The 25,357-nt window shown below is 56.6% G+C and overlaps 2 protein-coding genes across 2 annotated transcripts; one reads left to right on the top strand and one right to left on the bottom strand.

Annotated features, from left to right (window-relative positions):
* Positions 1 to 261: 261 nt before the first annotated feature.
* TMEM86A (transmembrane protein 86A) lies at positions 262 to 3,297 on the top strand. The gene is made up of 3 exons (XM_004711626.2): positions 262 to 330; positions 2,263 to 2,527; positions 2,854 to 3,297. The coding sequence occupies exons 1-3, from the start codon at positions 310 to 312 to the stop codon at positions 3,288 to 3,290; spliced, it is 723 nt and encodes a 240-aa protein (XP_004711683.1). The 5' UTR covers positions 262 to 309; the 3' UTR covers positions 3,291 to 3,297.
* A 2,247-nt stretch (positions 3,298 to 5,544) lies between these two features.
* Positions 5,545 to 23,946, bottom strand: IGSF22 (immunoglobulin superfamily member 22). Its single transcript, XM_004711593.2, has 22 exons — positions 23,832 to 23,946; positions 21,326 to 21,454; positions 21,042 to 21,178; positions 19,271 to 19,370; positions 19,150 to 19,189; positions 18,835 to 19,012; positions 18,482 to 18,595; positions 17,793 to 17,955; positions 16,995 to 17,267; positions 15,450 to 15,734; positions 14,539 to 14,663; positions 14,306 to 14,447; positions 13,870 to 14,166; positions 12,990 to 13,292; positions 12,151 to 12,324; positions 11,849 to 11,977; positions 10,737 to 11,033; positions 10,249 to 10,337; positions 9,841 to 10,033; positions 8,490 to 8,789; positions 7,153 to 7,482; positions 5,545 to 5,680 (listed from the first exon to the last, which is right to left on the bottom strand). The coding sequence occupies exons 1-22, from the start codon at positions 23,944 to 23,946 to the stop codon at positions 5,610 to 5,612; spliced, it is 3,984 nt and encodes a 1,327-aa protein (XP_004711650.1). The 3' UTR covers positions 5,545 to 5,609.
* Between the last annotated feature and the right edge of the window lie 1,411 nt (positions 23,947 to 25,357).

Below are 25,357 nucleotides of genomic sequence, written 5' to 3'. Positions count from 1 at the left end.
CAGGGCAGCTCAGGGGGGCGGGGCCTCAGAGACCCGGCCTCCCTCTGGGAGAAGCTTCACCGCTGCTCGCCCAAGTCCCAGGAGGCCTGGCCGGCGTCGCCAGCTGGGCCCCGCCCCCCGGGGCTCCGGCCCGCGCATTGGCCGCGGCTCCCGTGACGTCACAGGGTTCTCAGCAGCCAGCACCCCGGGCGCCGGCCGCGCGGGAGGCATTGCCCATCACCTCCCGCTTCGTTACGTAGTCTCCTCTTCACCTGGCCGCGGGCGCGTCCTGCCGCCGCAGCCCGGAGCCGGGTCCCGGCCGCCGCCGCCATGGTGTCCCCGGTCACTGTGGTGAGTGAGCGAGCCAGCGTTCAGCGCGGCCGGAGCCCGCTGGCCTGGGGACTGGGCTGCTGCAGACCGAGCCGCCGGGCCCGAGGAGGAGTGGGATCCCGCGGCGGCCGGCGACGGCCGGCTGGCTTGGCGCGCTGTCCGGGACCCCGGCCCCCGGGCCTCGCCGATCCGCCGCGCCCCTCCTCCGCTCGCCCCCCGCCCTCCCGTGGGAGGGAGGAAAACAGTGGGCACGTGACTCGGAAGCGTGACTTTGTTGATCTCCCAGTGTCTGAGCCGGGTCGGCGGGGTCGCCGCCCAGACCGCGGTGGGGCGTGGGGGCCGGTGGGCGGCCGGGCGGTGACAGGTACCCCTTGGAATAATCTGCATCAAAAGCTTTTCTCCCCTTCCCTGCCTTACAGACACGTCGGGGGCGGCAGGAGGGACGCTCCTGGTTGAGCAGAGCCTCTGCGTTTCATTGCGCACTGGGGAGCGTGGGGGGTGGGGGTGGCGTTCTTTACTGAAATCTCTGCTCTTTCAGACTTTTCCCAACTCGAACCTTTGTGTCTTCTCCCCACTTTGTTCTTTCAGTGCTCGGTTTTCCGTGCCCGGCAGTGGCTCCCCAGCTTTCTCCTTCTAGGAAGCACGGCGTTGAGAGGGAGGGGCGCTGGGGAGCGCACCTTGGAGCTTCCGAGGGCTGGCCGGTGGCTGCCGGAGGGGCGATGCATTGTCATCAGCCCCTTCCTCTCTGGCTCATCCGTCCTTCTGTCCTGGCCAGCCTCAATGGCGGAATCTCCATGGGAAGGCACTTGGTCATCTGTTCTCTGTACTTGGTCTGCCCAGAAATGCAAGGGCAGTATTGGACCTTCGGCCCCTTTCCAGCCCCTTCATCACAGTCTGATCAATCCCCAAGGATCTGGTAGCCCCTGAGTCAGGTGTGTTCCTAGAGTCCTGGCTGGTCAGCTCAACCAGCTGGAGGGACCACCACTTTGGATTCAGTGCAGGTGTGGAGGGAACGCCAGCTGCCTCAACTCTGCCTTCAGAGCATCACAAATTCTCTAGTCCAAGTGGTTCAGACTATCCGAGGGCAGCCCCCTCCCCCCAGTTTGCAGAATTTAGGCGGTGACCTTAGAGACAACCTTTAACTAGCTCTCCTTAATCTCTCTGAGCCTCAGTCAGCTGCTCTAACTTCCCCCCTTCAGTTCCCCTTCTCCCAGCCTGTCTGCTGGCTCCAGATCAGAAGCTGCAGAAAGAACCCTCCCTGCTTCCTGCTTTTCTTGCCTTTTGTGTCTTGAGTTGCTGTTCACTGGGAAATGAGACTGAATGCCACCTCGACCTCCCTCTAACCCCGACATTTCTGGTTCTTCAGGGACAGTGGTCTTCTCATGTCATGGCTTCATGTCTCTAGCCAGCACCCCATCTCTTCCTCGTCCACGATGACTCCTTTAGGCTGGAGCAGTGGACAGGAGGACGTGGAGGTGGTTGGCAGGGGCCATCCTCACACATTCCTGGCATTCACCTGGTGTTGCCAGGTGCTTAAGCCTGTGCCCTGGCCTCACTGCTACGAATCATGAGTTGGCCAGCCTTGGCATCCCTGTGCTTTCCTGCTAACTCCACTCCATTCCCGACACCAGGGTGTCTAGCTGCTGGTAGTGGTGGTGGTGGGAAAGGGCCGAAGGGACCTGGAATGGGAAAAGGAAAAGAATTGGACTTTGAGAGGGGACAGTCTTCCAAGTTCTGTACTCAGGAAGTGACCATTCCGGCTCACACCCAGAGCCAAGAATGGACAGCAGGAGTACCGGAACCCTTCAGATAAACTGAGCCTCAGGGTACGAATGGGCTTGTCTGCACTGGAGGGACAGGCCAGGCTGGGTTGCTATATATTCCACTTCCTTGTTGTGGGGTTGAGGTGGCTGGCTCTGAGTTCTCAGTGTGGCTCTGTCTCGTGTCCTCTAGGTGAAGAGTGAGGGACCCAAGCTGGTACCGTTCTTCAAGGCCACCTGCGTGTATTTTGTGCTCTGGCTGCCCTCATCCAGCCCATCCTGGGTCAGCGCCCTCATCAAGTGCCTGCCCATCTTCTGCCTCTGGCTCTTTCTTCTGGCCCATGGCCTCGGATTCCTGCAGGCCCACCCCAGCGCCACCCGCATCTTTGTGGGGCTCGTCTTCTCCGCTGTGGGCGATGCCTTCCTCATTTGGCAGGATCAGGGCTACTTTGAGCACGGTTAGTAGCCACAGTAACTGCCTGAGGGGGGTCCTGGTGGTGTGCGGGGATGGGGGAAGTCCAAAGAGTTGATGGAAGGGGTTTCTGAATCTCAAGCTCCCCGAGGTCATGGACTCTGGGGGCCTTGACCCAGAGGATGATGTTGCAGGTCATCTGGTGATCAGTTCTGGAGTTCCTGAGGGCTGTGGTGTGGGGGAGCTGTGTTTACTTTTATGGGTCCCCTCTTACCCTGTTCCTCCTACACAGTCCCTAGTTTACCTATCCCAAGCTCCCCTACCCAGTTACCCACCTCACATTGCTGCACTCTTGTTTCTTCTCACTCCCAGGCCTGCTGATGTTTGCTGTGACCCACATGCTCTACGCCTCGGCCTTCGGCATGAGGCCACTGGCCCTGCGGACAGGACTGGTGATGGCTGTGCTGTCGGGCCTGTGCTATGCCCTCCTCTACCCAGGCCTTTCAGGCGCCTTCACCTACTTGGTGGGGGTCTACGTGGCTATTATCAGCTTCATGGGCTGGCGGGCTGTGGCCGGGCTGCGGCTGGTTGGGGCAGCCTGGCGCTGGACTGAGCTGGCAGCCGGCAGTGGTGCCTTGCTCTTTATCGTGTCCGACATGACCATCGCTCTCAACAAATTCTGCTTCCCTGTGCCCTACTCCCGGGCCCTCATCATGTCCACCTACTATGCCGCCCAGATGCTCATCGCCTTGTCTGCTGTTGAGAGCCGGGAGCCGGTGGAAGCCTATGGACTGAGCAAGACCAACTAAGGGATGGTGGGGGGGGGGGGGGGGGTTGGGCGGCTGGTCACCCCTCATTCCTCCTGGGTCTGGGATTCAGGATCTAGGAACCTGGATGGCTCCAGTTCCAGCCTGGTCAGCAGGTACTGCCTGGCAAATGGACACATCTGAGGCACTAAGCGAGAGGAAGAGCTCCCTGGCTGAAGCAGTGGCCCAGCATAATGCTGAGAGCACAGAGGAGCCAGCCCTAGTGTAAAGCCCTCCTGGAGGGTGCTGGTGCTCAGCTTCTTAGTCTCCCTCCCTCCCTCCCTACTATGGGGAGGACTATGATTCCATCTCTTCTGCCAAGGACAAATTGCAGTCCTGGGCTTGCCCTTCCCTGTCTCTGATCTGCCCAATTGAGGGACAGGGGAGGAATCTGTGCTGAGCTGACCCCAGGGCCAGGGCTGAAGCCCTTTACACGGGTCCCTAGTTGGAAAGATTGGAGGAGGTTGGAGTCATTCCCCTTCTCCTCTCTCCTTGTTACTTGAAGAATCACAATCTCTAAGGGGTGGGGGAAGGTGCAGGGCTATGTCCAGGAAGTATAAGCAGGAGAGGGGATGACCTTGGCTTGGGAGCTTGAGATATCAAAGATTCACGTTGGCCCTACCTCTCACGGGCCAGCCAAGAGCTCAAGTCTCCTACCCACCCCCAGACTCCCCCCCCCACCCCCCCCCACACCTATGAGGCTAGGGTGAACTATGCCAAAGGTAAAGGCATGTGTGTGTGTGTGTGTAGTAATTGTCCCAGCCTGTCTGTGTCTGCCATCTGTCTCCATTCTGCTTTCTGAGGGGGTGCTTGAGCCTAGCTCTGAGAGCTTCCCACCCACCCTCAATGGTTTCATCCTTGCCCCTCATGCAGGAGGGGTGAGAGGAAGGGGCTCCAATGACACTCGGGTCACTGAGACTCAAGGCACATTCAATGCAAGGGGAGCAAGGGTAAGATAACTCATGCCACCCTCTACTGCCCATGTGGAAAAATAAACACCGAGGGCCACAGCCGCCCTGCTAGCCTGCCTGTGTAGCATGTGCCTGGCCTGCAGAGGGGGTGGGGTTTGGTGCCAGGGGCCTTGACTGTCCTCACCGAGTGGCAGTCCCAGTCAGTGCATTTTGGCGCCAGGCTGGCTCACTGACTGCTTGGTGAGGAGTAGGTCTCACTTCCCTGGTCACGTGTATGGGTTAGGATGTGGTTCAGGAGGCTGGGTCACTGTTCTGATTTGTCATGCTCTCTCTTGATGACATGCCTGGTGACCCCTAATTGTCCACTGCCCTCCAATGTGGCCTTCCGTCCCGGCTACTCAAACCTATTGATTGCCTGCTCCAAAATAAGCCAGCTTCTCTTCCCCCTGACTTTTGTCTCCTTGGATCCTGGGCTCAGCTGAGCAGGTGGGAGGAATGGCACTGGGCTGGCAGATTCATGCTGCAGATGGGGAGAGCTGGCAGAAAAGACCCGGGTGGTGGTGGTGCTGGCTGACCGTTGTAACAGGCAGTGCTCTAGTCCAGAAGGGGAAGGGCCGAGTGTGGCCCCTTTAGCGGACAGCACGTGGCCCGGTTGAGAGGATATTGGAGATTCAAGTCCAGGTAGAGGTTTTGGATAAATCATTGATTTTGCCAATAAGGGTTTTAACAGAGCTCCCTGGTGGGGGTTGATAAGGAAATAAAGAGGGGAGGGGACTCAAAGATCCTTGTCTTTGATTCAAGTCCAGTAGCAGCTTGAAGTTCTCCCCTACCCCCCCGCCCCCCCCCCAAAAAAACAGCGACAATAACAACAAAGGAAGGAACCCGCAGAGCATTGCGTTTGAAACCTAGTGAGCTGGATGACCGATCCCTTTAAGCTCTGAGAAGCTGCTGCTCTTTAATGGGAACCCTGCACACTGGTGAGGCCAGGTCCTGTTCCCTTGAACCCCAGGATTCTGGAGCTGGTCCTGGTGTGAACACCTGGGAAGGGTCAGGGCAGAGAAGCATATGGAAAGGCTTATCTTGGGAAGGGAAGGGAGGGTGAAGTAAAGAGGCCAAGGCGGGTCAAGGCCCAGTCAGAGGGTGCTGGTCGTTCCCCAGGTGGATGGGCTTAGGTCAGGCTTTCAGCCTTCCAGGCCCCTCTACCTACGCTACCTAGCACAAGCCCATCGCCCTGGTCCCCACCCTTAGGAAGAGGCAGGTGCAGCTCAGTACTTTATTGGCCTATCCCATCTCTAGATGTTTACAGTGGTGAGCACCAGGGAGTGCATTGGGCTTCCTGTCCTGGGCAGCACAGTGGGCAGACCCACAAACTCCCACCTCAGCTGTCTCCTGATGCTCCGCCAGGTGGGGCTCACATAAGGTACTTCGACTTCTTTTGTAGACTCTCGGTGACTGAAGCCAGAATTGTCTTGTCATCTTTGTCTGAAAGAGCAGAGCCAGTATTAGTGTTGCTGGTGGTACACATGTCTAAGTGCTCAACTACCAACTGAAAGGCTGGCAGCTTGAAACCACCCCACCATTCCACAAGAGAAGACTTTGCCATTGGTTTCCAGAAATATTACAGCCTAGAAAGCGTCATGGGGCAGTTTTACACTAATCACACGGGGTCACCGTGAGTGTGAACTATTCTCAACATCGAGGCGGGGGGCAGGGAAGCCTCTAAACCATGCATTTATCATTACTCCATGAGAGCCAGGAACTGGACCCCATATCCTCTGTTGAGAGGAGACGCTGGTTCCCTAGGGTCAGCTCTGGGGATGGGATCAAGAGCTGCCATTGATTTACTCGGTGCTTAACTAACTGTGAGGCACCCTGCCAGGCACCCTCTTATACTACCTCCTCAACTCCCACAGCAACCATAGGGAGCACATGAAAAAGACAGGCTCCGAGCGGCGACTGGCCTGGGATGCCCAGTGGTAGAGCAAAAGCCCGTGACGCAGGGACGCCTGGAATGAAGCTTGGGTAACTGACCCCTGCCTTCCCTGGCCTAGTTCTGTTATACATTTAGTAGCTAGGCTGGCGGCGGTTGCAGCAGCTCAGTGCCAGACGCCTAGTGAGGCCTCGGGAGCCTGGGCAGTAGGACCTGGCTCCAAGGAAAGGAGTCTGTCACTGGATGAACTAAGGGCAGTAACCATGGAGATGACTACTGTGAGTTTGGGGAGGGGTGTAGGCAGGAGTGTGCACCTGGCACTGGGGTGGGGCGGTGGCAGTAGGGGATGAGGCTTGCAGGTTGGGGGTTCATCATGAGGGCCATGGGGAACCTAGGGGAGAATTCCAGCCAGGGAGCAAGCTTTACATTTAGAAAGTTCACTCTTTAGCTGAAGACATTGGAGAGGATGGGGCCGTGCAGCCTCTGCTTCACTTCCCTTCCGCCTACTCTGGCTGATTCTTTCAATCTCTGTTCCACGTCAGAACATCTTACAAAGTGTAAACAGAGAAACTAGCCTTCTAACAGCAAGTCTAGGAACCCTGGTGGCACGCCATCGAAGCGCTCAGCTGCTAACAGAAAGGTGGGGTGGCTGGCAGCCTAACCCAGTGTTCTTTGGGAGAAACACCTGCCCCCGTGAGGAAGACCGCCTGGCCTAATACCCGTGTCACATGGGCTTGCTATGAGTGGGAGTAACTCCCACACATTAAACAGCCACCAACGAGGTCCAGATAAGACTCCCTCATCCAACCACAGCCCAGGAAGGGGCCCGAACCCGTGCTGCAGGGACTGGGCACAGGTAAGAAACGCCCCGGAGGAGGTGGGATTGGAGATTGTGGCAAGAACTGGTTAGGTGAGGACCCCTGCTGGGCACCAGATCCACTACAAAGGGCTGCCAGCCACAGGAAGGGGCTTGCCCCTGGGTCCCACCCTGGCCATGTGTCCCTGCGGTGGCAGGCGCCCTCACCGTAGACGGTGAGCTCGCAGCTGCTACGGTCCTTGCCCAGCTCATTCTCCACCAACACACTGTAGTTGCCGCTGTCCTTGAGCGTGCAGGTGGGGATGACCAGGGTGCAGACGCCGCTGGTGGAGTTGTACCAGAACTTGGAGTTGGCCGTGATGTTGACGTCCCCTTTGTAGAGGGTCACCGTGGGCCGCGGGTTCCCGAGGAAGGCGCAGGTCATGGTGCAGTCCTGGCCGCGCAGCACCGTGTGCGGCTTGAGCGGGGTCAGGAAGCGCGGTGCGTGGCGCCAGTCCTTCTGCTCATAGGGCTTCAGCTTGGTGCTCAAGTCTTCAACTGCATGGGGGGTGTCCCGTGAGCACCCAACAGTCGCTCCCTAGCCCCCAGCCCCTCCTCGGCCCCCCACGCTGGCCCACTCTGAGCTTGGAGGGTACAGGGGCAGCACCGGCTCAGATGCAACCCCAGTGACGCTGGGCAGTCCCAGGCACCATCAGCTCTGAGGGTTGAGGGCTCTAGAGCTGCACCCCTCCCCCAGGGCTCAGTGGCCACACTTAAGCTTTCCAAGACCCTATCACCTTTGATGCGATTCTAGCCACCAGCTTCCCCCACCTGAGCAGTCATACCTGTTTTTCCTGGGCTTTAAACCATCACTGACATCATCCCACCTCCGGGTTCTCCTCTGTGCTACTAGATGCCTTCTGAGTTTCCCGCACATTATCCCCATCAAATTCTCCTTCCAGGGGTGTCACCCCCTAGAGTCCCTCCTGGTCCTTATTCTTATCGGCCCCCACCTCCTTTCCATCCTCAACCTTCCTCAAAGGCACCCCAAGGGTGCAATGATTAAGAAGTCGGCTGCCAACTCAAGGCCAGGCAGTGGAGCCCAGCAGCAGCTCCCAGGAAGGAAGGACTCGTGAAGATTGTACAGGTCACTTCCATCGAGTCGGTGCTAACTCCAAGCGACCCTATAGGACAGGGTAGAACTGCCCCTGTGGACTTCCTGTGGGACGAAGTGTTTATGGGAGTAGAAAGCCTGTTTTTCTCAAACGGAGAAGCTGGTGGTTCCCAACTACTGACCTTGTGGATCACAGCCCAACCCATAACCACTATGCCACCAGGGCTCCTCTGTGAAGAGGAAACCCCGTGGGGGCAGTTCTACTCCGTCCTCCCTATGGGGCCTCCAGAGCTCGGGACTGGCCGGCTTCTCACCTGGCTTCCCTGACGTGAAGCTTACCACCTCAGCGGCTCTCATTTGATTTCATCTCTGGGTCCCCCTGCTGCCCATACGTCATCCCTGCCACCAGGGCTCCCAGAAGGAACCCGAACCTCCAAATACCCTGACTCACTCTCATCCTTGTTGATAAGCCAGGTATCCTTGGAGTCGAGTGGGTCGCTGTCACCAATTTCGTTTCGGGCCACTACTCGGAAGTAGTACTTGCGGCCTGGGAGTAGCCCGGTCACGGTGTACTTGTTGCTGAAGACCCGATCGGCGGCCGTGAACCAGGTGGCGGTGCTGGCGTCCCGCTTCATGATGATGTAGTGGGCCTCGCCGTCCTCCTGCACATCGGGGCTGTGGTTCCATGTCAGAGTCACCGTGTTGGGAACCTCCTCAAACAGCTTCAGGTTGGTTGGTGGCCGGGGGATATCTAGACCGGTGAGAAGGTCCATCAGCCACGCGGAGGACACTGCCTGAAGTAGTGTGTCCTGACCGGCCCTGCTGGCCAAGCCACGTCTCTGCTCAGACTCAGGCCTCTGGATCATGGAGTCAGAACTCTCTGTGAACCGCAGGTCTGCACCACGACCGTGGGCAGTTAGTCGTCTGTCCCACCTCACTTGCAAAATGGGGCTCATGGTATTCCGCATTTCTTAGGAAGATTGGGTAAAGGGACTGGTGCGGGGTAACTGTGGCATGCACGTTGTTCATCCCTTCCTTCCTCGGGGGCTTCGGGGTCTGTTATAAAGCTGCTAGTCCTGGACACAGGGTGGGCTACAGGCTGGGTTGCTAACCAAAGGGACAGCAGTTGGAAACCACCAGCCGCTCTCTTACTCCCAGGAAGAGTTTGTCTCAGAAACCCACAGCGGCAGTTGCACTGTCCTATCCGGACACTCCGAGTCAGAATTGACTGGATGGCAGGGAGCTGTTTTGTTTTTCAGCCCCTTCTTCACTAAGAGATCACCCCCATTTTTATACACTTCTCTTCCTCCCCCTGCCCCTCACTCATTCTCTGCTCTTCCTCTGCTGACCATATTCTGCACAAGATCCGACTGGAGGGAGCACCCCACGGCTAAGGGTTAGGCCCTGGTTCAGTGCCTCCAGGCCTTTGGGAGTTTGAGAGAAGGCTGGGCAACACCCCTCTCCACCGCGACTGGCTGATGAAGGCTTGCTTGGTGGTGCCAAAGAGAAGTTGCCAACCATTTTCATGGGCACAGTTTCATGGCCTTGATAATATGAATCACTCTGCAGCCACCACTAACAGAGGGCCACGTTTCTCATCGCCAGGAAAAGAAAGGCCTCCCACACAATGACTCCATCTGCCCGTCTCTCTCCTGCCCTTTGGTAGCCACTAGTAAACGCCGATATCTGTCTCTGTGCTGAAGACACAACTCTCTAGTGGGAGGGACCCAGGCAGCAGTGGGGAGCTCTACTCAGGAGGGTGCATGGGGATATCCCCACCAAGCCCCCGCCAGGGTGGGTACCTGCCACGCGCACGTGGATGTCGTAGTGTGCTTCTCCAAACTCATTCTGGAGCAAGATGCGGTACACCCCCGAGTCCGAGCGCTTGGTGCTGTTGATGAGGAACTGCGAGTGGTTTTTGCTCTTGGTGATGGCTTCCCGGCCTTTGGTAGGGATGCCGTCTTTTTGCCAGATCACATTGGGTGGTGGTGAGCCCTAGAGAGGGGCAGGAAACGGGCACCAGGGGTCACCCCGGTGGAATGTGGAGCCAGGCCCTCCCCTACATTGAGGAGCGGCCTGACGGGCTCCATTGCCAAAGGCCAGGGGTGGGGTGGGGTCAGAGAAGGAGGCGGATGATGATGACAACACACAGGGAGCAGCCATGCTGGTGACAGGAGGTCCACGGAGGCCAGGGGAAGGGAGTGACTCACGGAGAAGGCTGCATGGATGCAGAGGGCTGTGCCCGCACGAACCACCATGTGACTCTTCAGCCGGGCACTGAGGTCAAACTTGGGGGCCGCTGAGATGGAGGATAGAAAAGCAGCCTCAGCGTAAGCCTTTTACTTCCAAAGCGGTTCCTAACTTCTCCTTCATGCCCCGACGACAGGCCATGCCGCTTGCAGCACAGCCCTGCAGCCCTGTGAGGCATGCGGATGTTTGCTCTGACTTTCAGACTACACCGCTAAAGGACAGTCCAGTGTGGGGTTTCAATACCCATGACACCGAGTGGCTCACAATGGGCACTGTTGGGCACACAGTTTTTTGTTGTTGTTGCTGAGGAGCTAGGCTGACTCCTAGCGCTGTCCTGAAGTATGGATGACCGTGTTTTGATCACAACACTGTTTGAGTCTTCCGTGTGAGGTGAGGCCCAGGGACATCCCCCCTTCCCTCCCCCAGCCTTCTTTCTCCCTGCCCTCACCTGGAGGTGGCATGGCACGGACCCCCTCATCCAACTCCACAGGCTCTCCGACCCCAGCCTCGTTCACAGCCCGGATCCGGAAGAAGTATTTCTGCCTCTCCGTCAGGCCGCCCACTGTGTAGCAGGTGCCTGAGATGGGGATCTTGGTGCACTTGGACCACTCCTTGCTGTCTTCAGCCCGCATCTCCAGGATGTAGCCAGAGGGCGGGTCTCCCTCTGCAGGCTCCTTCCAGCCCAGGGAGATGCTGGAGTTGGAGGAATCTGACACATGTAGGCCCTGCACCAGCCCTGGGGGTTCTGGGGTGTCGCAGAGAGCCAGTCAGTCCCTGGACGCACCCCCTCTCAATCCCATGTTCATACCACCCTCTGTATCCAGGAACTCTCACTCCGCCTCTTCTCCCCTCAACTCCCAGGCAATAGTCTTCATACCCAGCGCCCTTATAACCCCCCAGAAATTCCATTAATCAATTCAACATTGTTCCCTTGAATTTAAAACCAATAAATCCTAACCATTGTCATCAAGTTAATTCCTATTCATCGTGGTCCAGCAGGACAGGGTAGAACTGCCTCAGGGGCTTCCTAGACTGTCCATGTTTACAGAAGCTGACTGCCACATCTTTCTCCCATGGAGGGCCTGGGGGTCAGAACCAGCAACTTTTTTTGCTAGCAGTCCAACACCATGGGCCACTGGGGCTCCTGCTTGAAATAGAATACTTCTTCTACATGCCCCAGACACTCAGGCCTTCGATCTTCAAAACTTCGGCTTTTAAACCCAGCCCTCTGTCCACATTCACTCACATAAAGCACCGCCACCCCATATCTCCTAAACTCAAAACCTCCCCCATCATCCACCCAACTTCCCCAATCTGCAAACACCCTCTGATACCTCAGGAATACTGGAAGTGTCATCGAAACTCTTCCCATCCTACCTCCTTGCTGTCTCCCAACTCTCAGTCTTTGCATATTTGCTGACTATGTCTATTAGGTGAATCTGCCCCTCTATCAGCACCCAGCGACCTTGTGAGCCCCGCTCAGACGGTCAGGGACACAGACCTTCCTTTGACCGTAAACTGGCTAATTCCAGGGTGTGTGGGAGTCAGCCGCATACGTACTGACGGGGTCCTTGGCCACCACCGAGGCGGATGGCAGACTGGGCTGTCCAGGGCCTGCTTTATTCACAGCTATGACTCGGAATTCATATTCCGTGTCCTCCAGTAGGCCATCCACAGTGCACTTGGTGTCTGAAATGGGAAGGCAAGGGGTCGGGGTCAGGGGGGCTCCGGACCATGGAAGAAAGGCCATTACAACACCCCAAGCAATGTGTGGGTGCGTGTGTATTCAGATTGCTGGAGTTACCTGAGCCACCCAGCCAAGCTCTCTCCATCCCTGCTGGGCTTCTATCCCAAGAACTCACCCTGGATGGGGTCCTTGTTGACTGGCACCCACAGGTTACTGCCTTTCTTTCTGCGCTCCACAATGTAGCCAAGCACGGGGGCTCCCCCATCCTGAGTGGGGGTGTTCCATGTGATGGTAATAGCCTCTTTGGTCACATCGGACACTTGGGGCTGCGAGGCCAGACCGGGTGGCTCTGTGGAGGGCAGAGGTTAAGAGAGGACATATGTAGATAGTTGCCTACTCTGTACTGGACTCTGCTAACCTGACAGCCTTCAGAGAGTTCAAACAAAACACTACAACAACGAGTGTCTGGGTCCACTGCCAGATCCTCTAACTGACCTGAGGCATCAGCACTTACAAAACAAAACAACCCAAGTGATTCTAACGTGCAGCCAGAATGGAGACTCGCTGCGTTCCATCCTCCTCAAAGCCAGTTATCTGTGTGTCATCCAACACCCCGAGATACGGAGGGGTGCTGTAAGTCATGGATTAGTGATAACAGTTAGATGGAGAAGTCTATTGAGGGGGTTCCTTTGGGGAAGAAAAAAAAAAAACCTAAACAAAATCAGAGTGGTTTCCAGGTTAGCTCTAAAGCTAACCACCCTCACTAGGATTCTGGGGGGATTTCTGGAATGGAGAAACGGAGTGAGTCCTTGCTTGCATGGTGCACAGTTCTGGATGGTGTGATCTGACGAGAAAAAAGTTGGGAACTCGGGCCCTCCGAAGGCTACAGCCTTAACTCTGGGATTGGTCTGTTTTATGGGCTGACTAGAGAGATGATGCCCTGGCATTCCCACTGACTGAAGGACCCATCCTGACCCTGAGGTCACCCACCGAGCACTGGGCGCTCTCACTGACCGATGGGATTTCCGGCAAACACTTCGTCAGTCTCCAGTGGGTCGCTCACACCTTCTGAGTTGACTGCCATGATCCGGAACTGGTATGCCTTTCCCTCTTCCACCTTGTTGGTGGAGAAGTTGGTGACTTTGCTGCCCACCTCGCCTATCTTAATCCAGGACTTCTTGCCGACGGCTCTCCGCTCCACTATGAATTGTGTCACAGGTCGCCCCCCATTGTCCTTTGGGGCTTTCCACTTCATGTGCACACAGTTCCCCGAGAGCTCGAGGAACTCCACCCGGCCCTGTGGAGGCTTGGGACGGTCTGGGGAGAGACGGCAGCTTTAGGATGGAGCCCAGGATCCGAGGGCCCCCCTTCCAGGCACTGGAGAGACAGCCCTGACTGTGGTTTAGCTGGATTCTGACCTTTCTGGATCCCTCAACCTTTCCTGTGTCCGTCGCTCCTCCTTTGAAGACTTGGCCCAGAGAATTTGACCCTTGCCTTCGCAGCTTCTTCCCTGCCTAGGAATGGTGGTCTGGAGACCAGAGGGGCTCTTGCCTGGGTGGACACACCTTCCCCTTCCAGACACAATCTCCTCTCTGATATTCCGGAACTCTAGTACGTTCCGCTATCCCAGTTTACCTTAGATTACCTTCCTAATGCCGCGACCCTTTAATATAGTTCCTCATGTTGTGGTGACCCCCAACCATAGAATTATTTTCACTGCTACTTCTTTCAAACGGGGAGCCTCTTGGTGGAGAGACTTAGCTCATTGCCCAAGGCCGCTTAACTAAGAAGTGAGATTCTGGTTGCAAAGCCATTTCCAACCCTCCCTTCAAACTCTTTCCCAGGCCCGCCTTCCACGCTGTGGGCTGGGCAGTCCAGCGGGCCCTGCCCTCACCTAGCACACTGAGATGCAACGTGGCTGTGGCCGTGCCGTGGTCATTCTTGAGCCTGAGCAGGATGACCCCGCTGTCCTCGCGCACGCAGTGTGAGATGGTGAGCAGCGCCTGATCCTCCCCTCGCCCCATGGACACGCGCTCCTCCTCTGTCACTTCCACGCCGTCCTTATACCACGTCACTTTGGGTAGCGGCTTTGCCCGGAAGGGCACTTTGATGTGTGCCGTGTGGCCCACCTTCACGGTCACGGGGTGCGCGGCCAGGGCCTCCAGCACCGATGGGTCGATGGTGGGGGGATCTGTGGGGGCGGGGCAGGGAAGGCCAGCCCCACCACGGGAGAGGGATACACTGGAGGGGATGTGGGATGGGCACGGGCCGAGGGCTTGGGGGCGGGCCCAGCCTTGGTCGAGCTGGTCTGCAGAGCGCCATGACCTTACCTGCTATGAACACCGAGGCCTCACTCTCGGCGCCCTTGGCCCGGAACGTGTACTTGCCCTCGTGCTCGGGGCCCATATTGGGGAAGATGAGTTTGTGTACTGCGCCCTGTTTCACCACCTGAATGCCGGTGAAGTCCGTGATCTGGGGGCGAGGGATGGCCACGCTGGAGCACGGTGGGAGGCCAGGGTGACCCCGCCCTCCGTCAGACCCGATCCCGGCCCCTGCCTCCGACCTCCTTGCCGTCCTTCAGCCACACGCCCTCCACCTTCTCGTCGTTCAGCACCACGCACAGCTCGGCGGGGCTTCCCGTGGCCGCGTGCACGTCGGACAGGCCGCTCTTCACCGTGGCCAGACGCTCTGGGCAAAAGAAGGGGCCGAGATGGGTCAGGGCGTCGGGGTGGGAGTGGCTTCTGAGAACAGGGGCTGGTGGCAATGGTCTTGGGAATGGCGAGCGCCGCCCTGATGAAGATTCTGGAGGATCGAGGAGGCGCTTTGAAAATGGCCACTGAGAGATTGGGGGATGGTGAGTAGGGGGAGGGAGGAAGGGACTGGGGCATGCAGGCAGTGACCAAGGGGCAGGTCAGTAAGGGGGGGAGGGAGGCTGGGGGTAAGTCAGGGACCTGGGGAAAGGGCCACCAGGACGATGGGGATGGGTGAAGGGGTGGGGTGGACTTGGTGGGGGAACTGATCAGTGGAGGTGCTCAGTGGAAGGGGACCAGATGAGAGCATGCAGGTGGGTAGTGGAGCTGGGGGTGTTTCCTGGTGGCTGTGGAAGTGTTTATGGGATGGCCAGGGTCTTATGGAGTTCAGGGTGGTCAGGGTCAAGGGGTTTGGGACAACCAGGGTACGGAAGCTGGTGACGGTCTGGAAGTGAAGGCTGGTTGAAGTGAAGGGATCCGGGGTGACCAGGGTAGGACGATGTGGCTGGTGAGGGTCTAGGAAGTAGCCATGTGCAGGGGCTGGGAGGTTGGCAATGGCTGGAATTTGGGAAACAGGAGTGTTTCGAGTGGGAAGCTCAAGCATGCTCACAGTCTGGGGGCATATGGGATGCAGCCAGTCATGGGGCGGATCCGTGCCCGCGGTCAGGAAAGGCCCTGGTAAGGGGTGGCATGGGCAGCGGAGACTGGCGTAGGGTGTATGTACCCTCCACGGTGACCACGGCAGTGCTGTAGTATTCCGTGGGGTCCCCGTCCTGCATGGCCACCACAGTGTACTCGCCGCCATCGCTGAGCTGGGCGTCCTCGATGATTAGCTCTGCCCGCTTGCCCTCATGGTTCATGCTGTACTTGTTGCTCCGCTCCAGCAGCTGCCCGTCCTTCCTCCAGCGCAGGGTCACGTCCTTGGACGTCAGCTCACACTCAAGGCACGCTCGGCTCCGCTCTTTCACCCGCACGTTTTTGAGGGTACTTACAAACTTGATGGGGATGCCTGAGGTCAGACAGGCAGGCAGACAGACAGACGCTTGGGTCTAATGCTCTTTCCCCTGCAGCTTCATGCCACCCCAGAAAACACAGGCTCTTGTGAGATGGAATGTGCTTGTGTCTAACAGGTGACCCGTGGGGTCACTTGGAAGGGGGAGTCTCAGCTCTGGCCTTTACTTGCTAGTTGGCTTCAGGCAACCCGAGTACCCCTCCAAATCTTGGTCTCCTTAGAAGTAAGACAGGATAACCACCTCACCCCTTCACACGGCTATAATCCATATTACTGATGTCCCTACTGAAGGTCCACCGGGAAGCCCCTTAGTACACATGTCTCTGTCTGAGTGTTTCCTTATTTGGAGAAGGGTCTTTGTGGAAGTGATGAAGTTAGAGATCTTGAGATGAGGAATCATCTTGATGGTCTGAAAGGGCCCGAATGCAGTGACAAGTGTCTAAATGAGAGTGGGACTGGGGGAGATGACATAGATTTGGGAAGTGGAGAAGGCAGTGTGACCTTTATGGAGGCAGAGATTGGAGTGGCGAGGCCACACCACCAGGAGCTCAAAGAGGCAAAGAATGGATTCTCCTCTGCAGTCCCCAGTGGGGAGTGGTGCTGGGCTGGAGCACAGACCGCTGGCTTCCAGAACTGCGAGGGGACCCGTTGCTCTAGTTGCCAGCCACAGGGAACGAGGACGGCCCCCGAGAGCCGTGTATTTGCATGGTCTGTCTCTTTGGTGCCTGTGACTTTGTTCTGCTGGTCCCTCTACTGGGAGTCCTGTTTTTTTGCTGAGCTTAGACAATCGCCCCACTTCTGACCTCCACAGGTGGTGGCCCCTCCCCTTTGTGCTCCTGTGACAGGGCCCTGAGGTGCAGGTCACCCGTGGGGCATATATTCATGGCGGACCTACTCGCCCGCCATCAGGTGCACCTCCCCACCTGAGCCTTACTAGAATGTGAGCAGTCAAAGGGGCCATGATGTGCTAGAATATACGTCATTAGAGCCAAGAAGGTCAATGATTTCTTGAGCCACGATCTCCTAGCTGACAATAAGACCCTGCTGTGATTCCTTGCTTGAGAACCACGGTTTTCATCTCTTTCTCTATCTGCCCCTAGGAAGTAAAGGAGAGGAGGACCCTGTCTATCCACCCAACACCCACCTCAGGGCACAGGGAGGAGGAGATGAGTGGGTGTCTGGATGGATGGATGACTGCCCACATGCGGGTTGCTATGGTTAGAAGCCCACCCTTCAGCCGATGGCCCAACCACTCACGGTCAATGGTGAGCTGGGCCTTCTGTACCAGGCCCCCCGCCTCGGCGGAGAACTCGCCCTTGTCGCTGAGTCTGGCGTCCTTGATCTTCAGTGTGTGGGTCAGACCGTCCTCAGACACCAGGATTTCATATTTCTCATCTCTCTTCAGTTCCTTCCCATTGAATTTCCACACAAAGTTGGGCACTTTTTTGGAGAGGCGGATCTCGAACACGGCTGTCTGGCGCTCCGTCACCTTCACTGGCTGCATCTCTCCCAGGAACTTTAGCGGCTCGTCTGCAGGCAGGGCAGGAGGATTGCCTTGTGGACCCCTCGGTCCCTCCCTCATGAGCAGGAGGATGGTGAGGGCAGCATGGGGACCCAGGCGGGGGAAAGTGCCCTTCCTCTCCTTCCTCCCACTTGGGATCCCTGCTCCCTCAAAGTCCTTTGCCAGGTTTTTTCCACGGCCTCCTCCCCAGTCATGTTAACTGCGACACTTCACGTTCACCAAATAGTTATGTGGGTTTAGATAGGAGCCGGCTATTGTTTTAGTCATCATCGACACATCCCCTTCTTTAATTCTCCTAGCTTACAGTTGACCCCAAGGAGCCTGGCTCCAGGATCTGCGCCCTTAACTACTCTTCTCTACTGCCCACGGCACTTAGGATCCCCAAGGCCTCTTTGTGGCATGGCCACATTGCCTTCCCGTGGACTCCCATCCCCATGCGATTCTTTCCGGCCTAGCCCCACAATCTCCCATACCCGTGGGCCATCTCCTGACCGCATCCCCCATGTGCACCCTCCTGATGCCCACACGCATACCCAGCACTGTGAGCTCTGCACTCATCCTCTTGTCGCCCACGGACAGGCTGTAGATGCCCGCGTCGTTCATATTCACGTTGGTAATGATGAGCATATACTTGGTGCCCATCTGCTTCACATCGTACTTGCCCAGGGAGTACTGGATCCTCAGTGGCTCAGTACCCTGCCTCATGGGACAGGTAGGAATGCTGATAAGGGATTCAGGAGGAGACCCAGAGCTTCCTGCTTCCCAGAGCTAATGGGAGCTGGAGGATTCCCCGGTAAGCTTCCCAGACACACCAAGAGACCCCTCAGATGTCTCTAGTCTCATCATTCGGCTCAGTGGAGTCTGGCGTTCTTGCACACGCACTCCCTCAAGCAATGTGCAGACATTTTTGAGGTGCTTTCTTTTAGAAGCCATGACCTTCAGTGACCTTGAGAACTATCTAACCTAGCCCTTCCAGGTTCCAGATGAAATGTCTGTGATTTTTAGAGGGGCCATGACTGTCTCAAATGACACTGGCCCCGGCTTTGAAAACCAAGAATCGGACCCGGCAATGACTCAGCCTCTTCCAATCATAACGGGAGGCATCGGCTTGGTAGCGAGAAAGCAAAGCTGCTGCTGCTGGGTCATGAGAAAGCCTGAGAAGGGAGGAGTGTAGAGGAGAGACGCCGCCGCCCACGTGAGTCCCGGCCAGGTGTCACCTCACCTTGATCCATATCATTTTGATATTGGGGTCCTTCAGCTCCAAGATGCAGTCAAAGGTTACCGTGGTGTCAATCTTGGTCTCGATGTCTTCCAGGGGCTTCAGAATCCGGATGGCCTGAAAGGTGGATCATAAAGTAGTAGAAGTCAGGGGCATCTGAAGCCTGCCCTAATTGAGCCCCCAATCGTGGAAGACCTCCAAGGATCTGGGGAGAAAGCCTAGTAGGATCAGACAGCAGCCCCCTGTGGACCCAGGGGAAGATTCAGGGGGCGAAGGGGATGACAAGAATGAGTAAGTAGGAACCTGTCGATTGACCATGGGACAGTCTCTAGCCGCCGGCTCCCTGCCCCACTGACCTCCACCTCCACTTTCTTCTTCATCTCTTTGAGCTTCTTGAGCAGACCCCGGAAGTCCGTGAAACCGTACTCCATGCAGACCTTCTCAAAGTCTTTCTTAGGCACCTTGGACAAAATCTCCAACATTTCTTTCTCATCTGTCACTTTCTTCTGCTTTTTCTTAGGAGCAGGGGGAGCCCTGGGAGGAGGGGGAGACCAAGCATGGACTCACAACCTCTCCTTGAAGACCAGGATCTTGGAGAACCTTTCCCAACATTGAGATGGCTCCCCTCCCTGGGGGAATGCACCCTGGGGGAAGGGCCGCCCAGCCTTCACCTTTTCTTCAACATCTTTTTGAAATCCATTTTATCTTGACCTAACAACAGAGAGAGGGGTCAGTAGCAGACAGGGCCCAATCTGGCCACTCAGGGGAGAGAGCAGGAGTGGGAAGGCTCACCCTCCGTCACCAACAGGGACACGGTGTAGATGGCATCCGCGTGATCGTTGCTGGCAATGCACTTGTAGTTGTCAGAGTCATCGGAGGTCAGTGGCTCTAGCTGGATCAGAAGCAGGACATTAGTGAGGGAGAGGGGAGAGAGCCTTGGGGAAGGGGTGCTTCTATGAGAGGGGGAAGGGAGCCAGGAATGGGGTCTATGAGGGGAGGGTTGAGCAGCCTCTAAGGCAGTGGTTTTCAACCTTCCTAACGCTCAGAGCCTTTAATACAGTTCCTCATGTGGTGGGGACCCCCCCAACCATAAAATTATTTTCGTTGCTACTTCATCACTGTCATTTTGCTACTGTTATGAATTGGGTGACCCCTGTGCAAAAGTCTTACAACCCCCAAAGGGGTCGCGACCCACAGGTTGAGAACCGCTGCTCTACGGCTTGGATACACAGTCGGTGTGAGTCCATGTGTGTTTGCAGACTGAGCCCCCAGCAGTAGGACTGTTTCCTCAGCGGATGCTTCTTCGCTGCGAGCTCCGGGAAGGCAGGGGCTGACTTCTGTCGGAGTTCTCACCTCTGCCTGCACTGCTGGCATTGGGCGGAGGTTGCCTTTGTTTAGCACGTGGAGGGGGCTTCATAAAGTTCATGGGAAGACAGTGGGCTTTCCCCATGGCCCTTAGGAAGCCTTCTCCTAGCTTTCCCGTAGCAGGTGCGGACTGGGCTGGGCCCCTGAGGAGTCCGTGGTGAAGAAGGTAGCATGCATACAGCCTGCATGAATGAGACCAGTAGGGGCTTGGGGTCTGATAGTGTGTGCTGTGTGGCCATGGATAGGGTCTTTGGGGAGTAGCAGAAACCAATCTCTTTCTGTGGGGGCAAGAGGGAAGCTCTTTGCCTTTCACAAGATGTCCAGGGAAAGACCAGTCGGTCTTGCTCTCTCGGTTTTGCTCTCTCCCTGACCCGTCCAGCCTCCTCTCCAGAGGACCTGGGGCAAAGGCTGCAGCCCCGGCAGGCCCAGCGCTGAGCAAGTGGGGAGAAGCTGGTGAGTCCCAGGCATGGCCAGCTCTTAGCAAGATTCTTCTGGGGTGCTCAGCTGAGGAGTGCAGGAGCCCTGACCTTCATTTCTGCTCTAGGACCAGTCCCACCCTCCCACCTGGCCCGGTCCGCCTATCCCAGCCTGGCTGCTCAATAAGCCCTCCCCACCCCCCCACCTTCTAGTGGCCTTGGGCTCCCTTTCTTGTCTTCCTGACTCCTCTTTCTGGCTTCTGCATCCTGGACCTTGCGGTCTTGCCCCCAAGTTTGGTGCCCCAGCTTCCTGGTACTCCCCGGCAGCAGACTCTGACTGGGTTTCTCTCATTCCATTCACCCTCTAGAGCAATGGGCTTGGGCATGTAACCGTGAGTCACCGGGGTTCCATAACTATCTATACGGAGTATTTTAAGCTGATAGCGTAACACATTAGCTGTGGTCATCTGAGTGGTGGGTGTCTATTATAATAATTTTCCTGTGTGTTTCATACAGATACGTGCACATATTCATCATAACTTTAAGAAAGAACGCTGCCGCATCCCAGGCTTCAGAAGGCCTCAGGCTAGCTTTGTCAGCCTGGCGATGGACAGACAACAAAAGGATCCCAGGCTGGAACCCCTGCTGGGCTGTGGGAGGCGGGTACCTTTGTTCCCACAGCTCCCATCTCGGGTTGCCTTGGTGCTTCTGGTCTATGAGAGCACAGGGGGCTCCCAGGGGTCCCTGCTCTGGCTCTCCACCCCCTACGCCCCCCGCCGCACCTTCAGCACGTGCTCTTTGTTGATGCTGTCGTAGAAAATCTTGGCGGACTCCTTGATGGGGAGGCCACTCTCCCTCTTCCAGGTGATGTTGGGTTTGGGCTTCCCCTGCACCTGGGCTCGGAACTCAGCTTTGTCTCCTGCAGTGGACACAGGACCCAAGCCTCACCTCCCACACCCAGGCTGGGTCCTCCCTTCCCTCCCAAGGACTCGGCTGGGTCCTGCTAGGCTCTGCTCAGGGTGGGGGATTAGGGTCAGAGAGGCAGGGAGACGGGGGAGCAGCGCACCCTCCGGTGAGGTGACCGGGCGGGGCTTCTCCACGAATTCAGGGACGCTCTCCCCAGCAGGGATGTCTGTGCTCCGGCTCACCAAGCTGAAGAACTCCACCGTGCTTGAGGTTTTTCTGGTCACTTCCTCTGTGGGGGGCAGGGCAAGAGGTCAGCTGGGATTGGAGGGTCACCTTTTCATGAGGGGATGGTGGACAACAGGCATTGAAAGCCAAGATGGGGGGAGGGGGAGGGGAGGGCAGGACCTGCTTTGGTCCCAGGAGGGGCACTGGGAGCCCCTGGGTCATTGTGTGATGGCAAAGTTACAGCATCAGAGGGCGCCAATGTCATTTCTCCACCGTTCAAGGTCAGTCCCCTTTATTAGGCCATGCCCCACAGTTTTGCTTCTTTTTATTTAGGGTCTTATTGTGTCTTCCTTGCCTCTCTTTTCAGGAGATGAATCTTTTGGGGATTTTTCTTGATTTCTTGGGCTTCTCTCCTGGAAGCCCTGGTCCCCCGTTGCATTAAGACGGACACAGTGCTAAGCCTTCTGGCGATTCTGTGGGCTGGGCACTCACTGCTATTGGAATGGTGGCTCTGGGTGGGTGGGGATAGAACATGCTCCTATTCCAGTGGGGCTGTCTGTGGGGATCTCTGTACTGGAAGCGCACACCAGTGTGGTAACATAATTGTACATTTGGAAGACAGAACAGTATGGTGGCCCTCTCCCCCACTACAATAGGTTATAGGAGCCCTGGGGTAGTAGTGGTTATGCATGAGGTTGCTAACTGCAAGGTCAGCAGTTTGAAACCACCAGCCGAGCCTCGTGAGAAAGATGAGGCTCTGGACTCCTGTCAAGAGTTAGTCTTGAAGAGTCTCAGGGAGCAGTCATGCCCTGCCCTATAGGCTTGCCCTGAGTCTCTGCAATGAGTTTGATTGTGGACCATAGACTATGGCAAATCTTGGCTAGTAGGTCATCAGTTATGCCCTGGGGGCTCACTGGTCGAGCTGATGGACTTCACGTAGCCGCTCCTTGGGGGAAAAGACCCGATGACCTGCTCCCAGAAAGTGCCCCGCCTGTAGAACTCCGTGGGGCCAGTCTGCTCTGCTCCGTGAATTGGAGTTGGCTTGACGGCCCCCAGTGACAACAGTGTGGCTTCCTGAGCACTCTCCTCGTGTCAGGAACAGCAATAAGCACATCTGCTTCTATTGGATTCTCACAGTATCCCAGTGAAGTAGGTAACTATTACCCCCACTCTTCTGCAGCATTGAGATGAGGCAAGGTCTCTAAGCTGCCCTTACTACCTTGAAATAGTGACCCGGGGTCTCAAAGAGACTGCATCTGGCCTGCAGATGTTTGACAAGGCCTCCGAAGTTTAAGCCAAGTCCCTCCCTCCCTCTGAACATTGGGAAATGGCATAGGACCATTACAGATGTCTGTAATGTCTCAGCCTTGGATCGGTACCCCACATGGTCACAAACAGTAGGAGGGAAGAAGTGGCAGCCCTCTTGACGTGGGCTACATCTCCTCCAGTTCACTCAGGTCTGCTGCCCAAATGTCTGTTTCCTGCCCAACTCTGACTGCCTAGGAGAACCCCCCACCATCCACCCCGCAGAACTGGCAGGAACACCTGATTGAGAAGTACTATTCCCTGCCCCCCCACCCCGCCTCCCTGCACACTAAGATGATTCTAATGTGCACCCAAGGTTGAGAATCACTGCTAGAAACACTTGAATTTGCAACATCCGGTCTTGACTCTAGTCCTTGAGTCCTTGCTCTTCCGTTTGTCCTGACTCACGGACCAGGACCAGGAGGGGTTGGTGTGAAGAGTCTTCATCTGGACTTGACCTCTGTCCACGGAGGACTTTGAGAGACTGCCCCTCCGGGATTTGAGGGAGGGGCCATGACTGTGCACAGATATCCAATATCCTGGCCCCTGGCCACTTGGCAATCTCTCTCCACGAGAGACAGGATGGAAACAGTTTGTTCTGCTGGGCGCTCATTCCTCGGCCTCCCCTTAAAACTGCCACCTCCCAAGTTTGGTTCCCAAGGGCTGAGGGTTTGGGAGGTTAGGGCACTTGTTTAGGTCACTCATCCGCGCGCCCCCCGCGCGCCCCCCACAGTCTGGAGTCTCCTATCAAGTAGAGCAGGGTCCTCATTACTCATATGTAGGTAGTTAGGGTGGCGACCCCACTACCTTACCCAGACCTGCCATTCTACCATCTGAGACATGGTTCCCCAGGCTCCGGCTCTGATCTCTCTGAGCAATTAAGCCTTTATCTGTCGCTCCCACACACCCACGTGCCTTGCTTCTTTCTAAACCATTTTCCTGGAGCTCTAGTGTTCCTGTGACCATCGGCCGGCTGACGCTTGACCAAAGCCGATTGGGAGCACAGGCTGGGAGAAGGACCTTGTAAGTAGCTCAGGTCCCGGAAAGCCCAGAGTTTCCAAGCCTGAGGCCACCCAGGCGGTGGCTGTGGACAAAGGAAGCTGCTCTTGCTGGCTGCCCCTCCCCACTCCACTTGCCTCCCATGATCTTGGTTGTCTGGGAGAAGGTCTGCACGTGGGTGGTGGAGCTAGAGCTGAACTCCATGGACATGCGCTCCTGCACCATCTGCTTGTGGTGAATGGTCGTCGTCATGGTGACAGCAGGCGTAGGCACTCACCTGTGAGGACCGGGGAGAGGATGAGGTCATGAAGGATGGGGAAGGAGTGGGCGGATAGGCAGAGATGTTCGTGTGTCTGTGTGCGAGTGTAGGACACAAAGAGAGGTGGATGCCCCCAGGAGAGGGCCAGGGGAGAGGAGGTCTGGGTGCAAGCCCCTCCTCTCTCCATTTCACATTGCCCTGTTCTTGGTTGAGTGCAAGGACAAAAAGCCTGTCGCCCCACCAAGTAACCCCAAAGGACCCCATGTTCTCAGAGGAAAGAAAACCAGGGCTTTGGCTTACTCACAGAACCAAGTAAGGCCCAGAGGGACTGGAGGATACTTGGTGATAGCTACATGGAACGAGGAAGGGGGCAGCACCAGGTGTTTCACCGAGAGGAATGAAGTCAGGCAGAAGGGACTTTCTGAACAAGTCATCCCCGACGGGGCCTTGGCAGGAAGTGGAGGATCATCTTCCTGGACCCCTGGGACCCCTGGCAGCCGGGAAATGCTAAGACAGATGGAAACACATGTCTACAACCCTGCTTTCATTTGCAAAAGGATCTAGTCAGAGGGGTAGTGTGTATTTTACAGCTTTTAATGTTGTTTTTTTTAAAGGAGCCTGGCTGATGCAGTTTGCGATCATCTGCCGACCTAAAGGCTGGTAGTTTGAACCCCCCCAGCAGCCCCCTGGGAGCACCACCTCGTGGGAATCTGCATCTGTGGACGTTACAGCCAAGAAAGCCCTCGGGACCAGTTCGACTCTCTAACCTGATGGGGCTGCCGTGGCGTGGAAAGGACTCCACGGCCACAGGGTTGTTTTTCTGGAAGTCCGTAACTCAATCATGTGAAGCAGCACCCTCTCTCCTGAGCCCCGCCCCTTCCATGTCCCACTCCTCTCTCAGCTCACGGTCTCAGGCCTTTGGGAGGGCCTTCCAGTCCGTCGGGATCTGTATTTTTGATCCTTCCTTTCTTCACAAACATGTAAGATTTGAAAGACAAAAAACGAGACACCTGGCTCTGCCTTTTAATTTCATCTCTCCAGACCGGCTCACAGGAAGTTTCCTCACCCTGGTTGTGAACGGCCAGCTCACGGCAGTTCAACGCACGCCCCCGCCAGCATTGATCCCAGCACGGTAGATTTACATGGTGCGCAGCAAGAAGCTGACGTCCCAGAGGAAAGAACCTGACTGGCGCCACTCAGACCGGTACCCCTCCAGGGCACCCAGAGGCTTGCTTCTGAGATAGGCAGGGAGTCGGAGGGCTGTGACTCAACTTTACCTGTCCCTTTCCACCAGGATCACGTCTGCCTGCGGGCTTCTGGGTGCTCACTGAAGGGTCAAGGGGTTGAGTCTGCCTAGAGGCACCTCAGAAGAAAGGCCTGGTGATCTGCTTGTGAGAAATCAGC

Source organism: Echinops telfairi, unplaced genomic scaffold (genome assembly GCF_000313985.2).
Source record: "Echinops telfairi isolate 266 unplaced genomic scaffold, ASM31398v2 ScPeMD7_60;HRSCAF=208, whole genome shotgun sequence".
NCBI lineage: Eukaryota > Metazoa > Chordata > Mammalia > Afrosoricida > Tenrecidae > Echinops > Echinops telfairi.
This window is presented reverse-complemented; position numbering and strand designations above follow the sequence as displayed.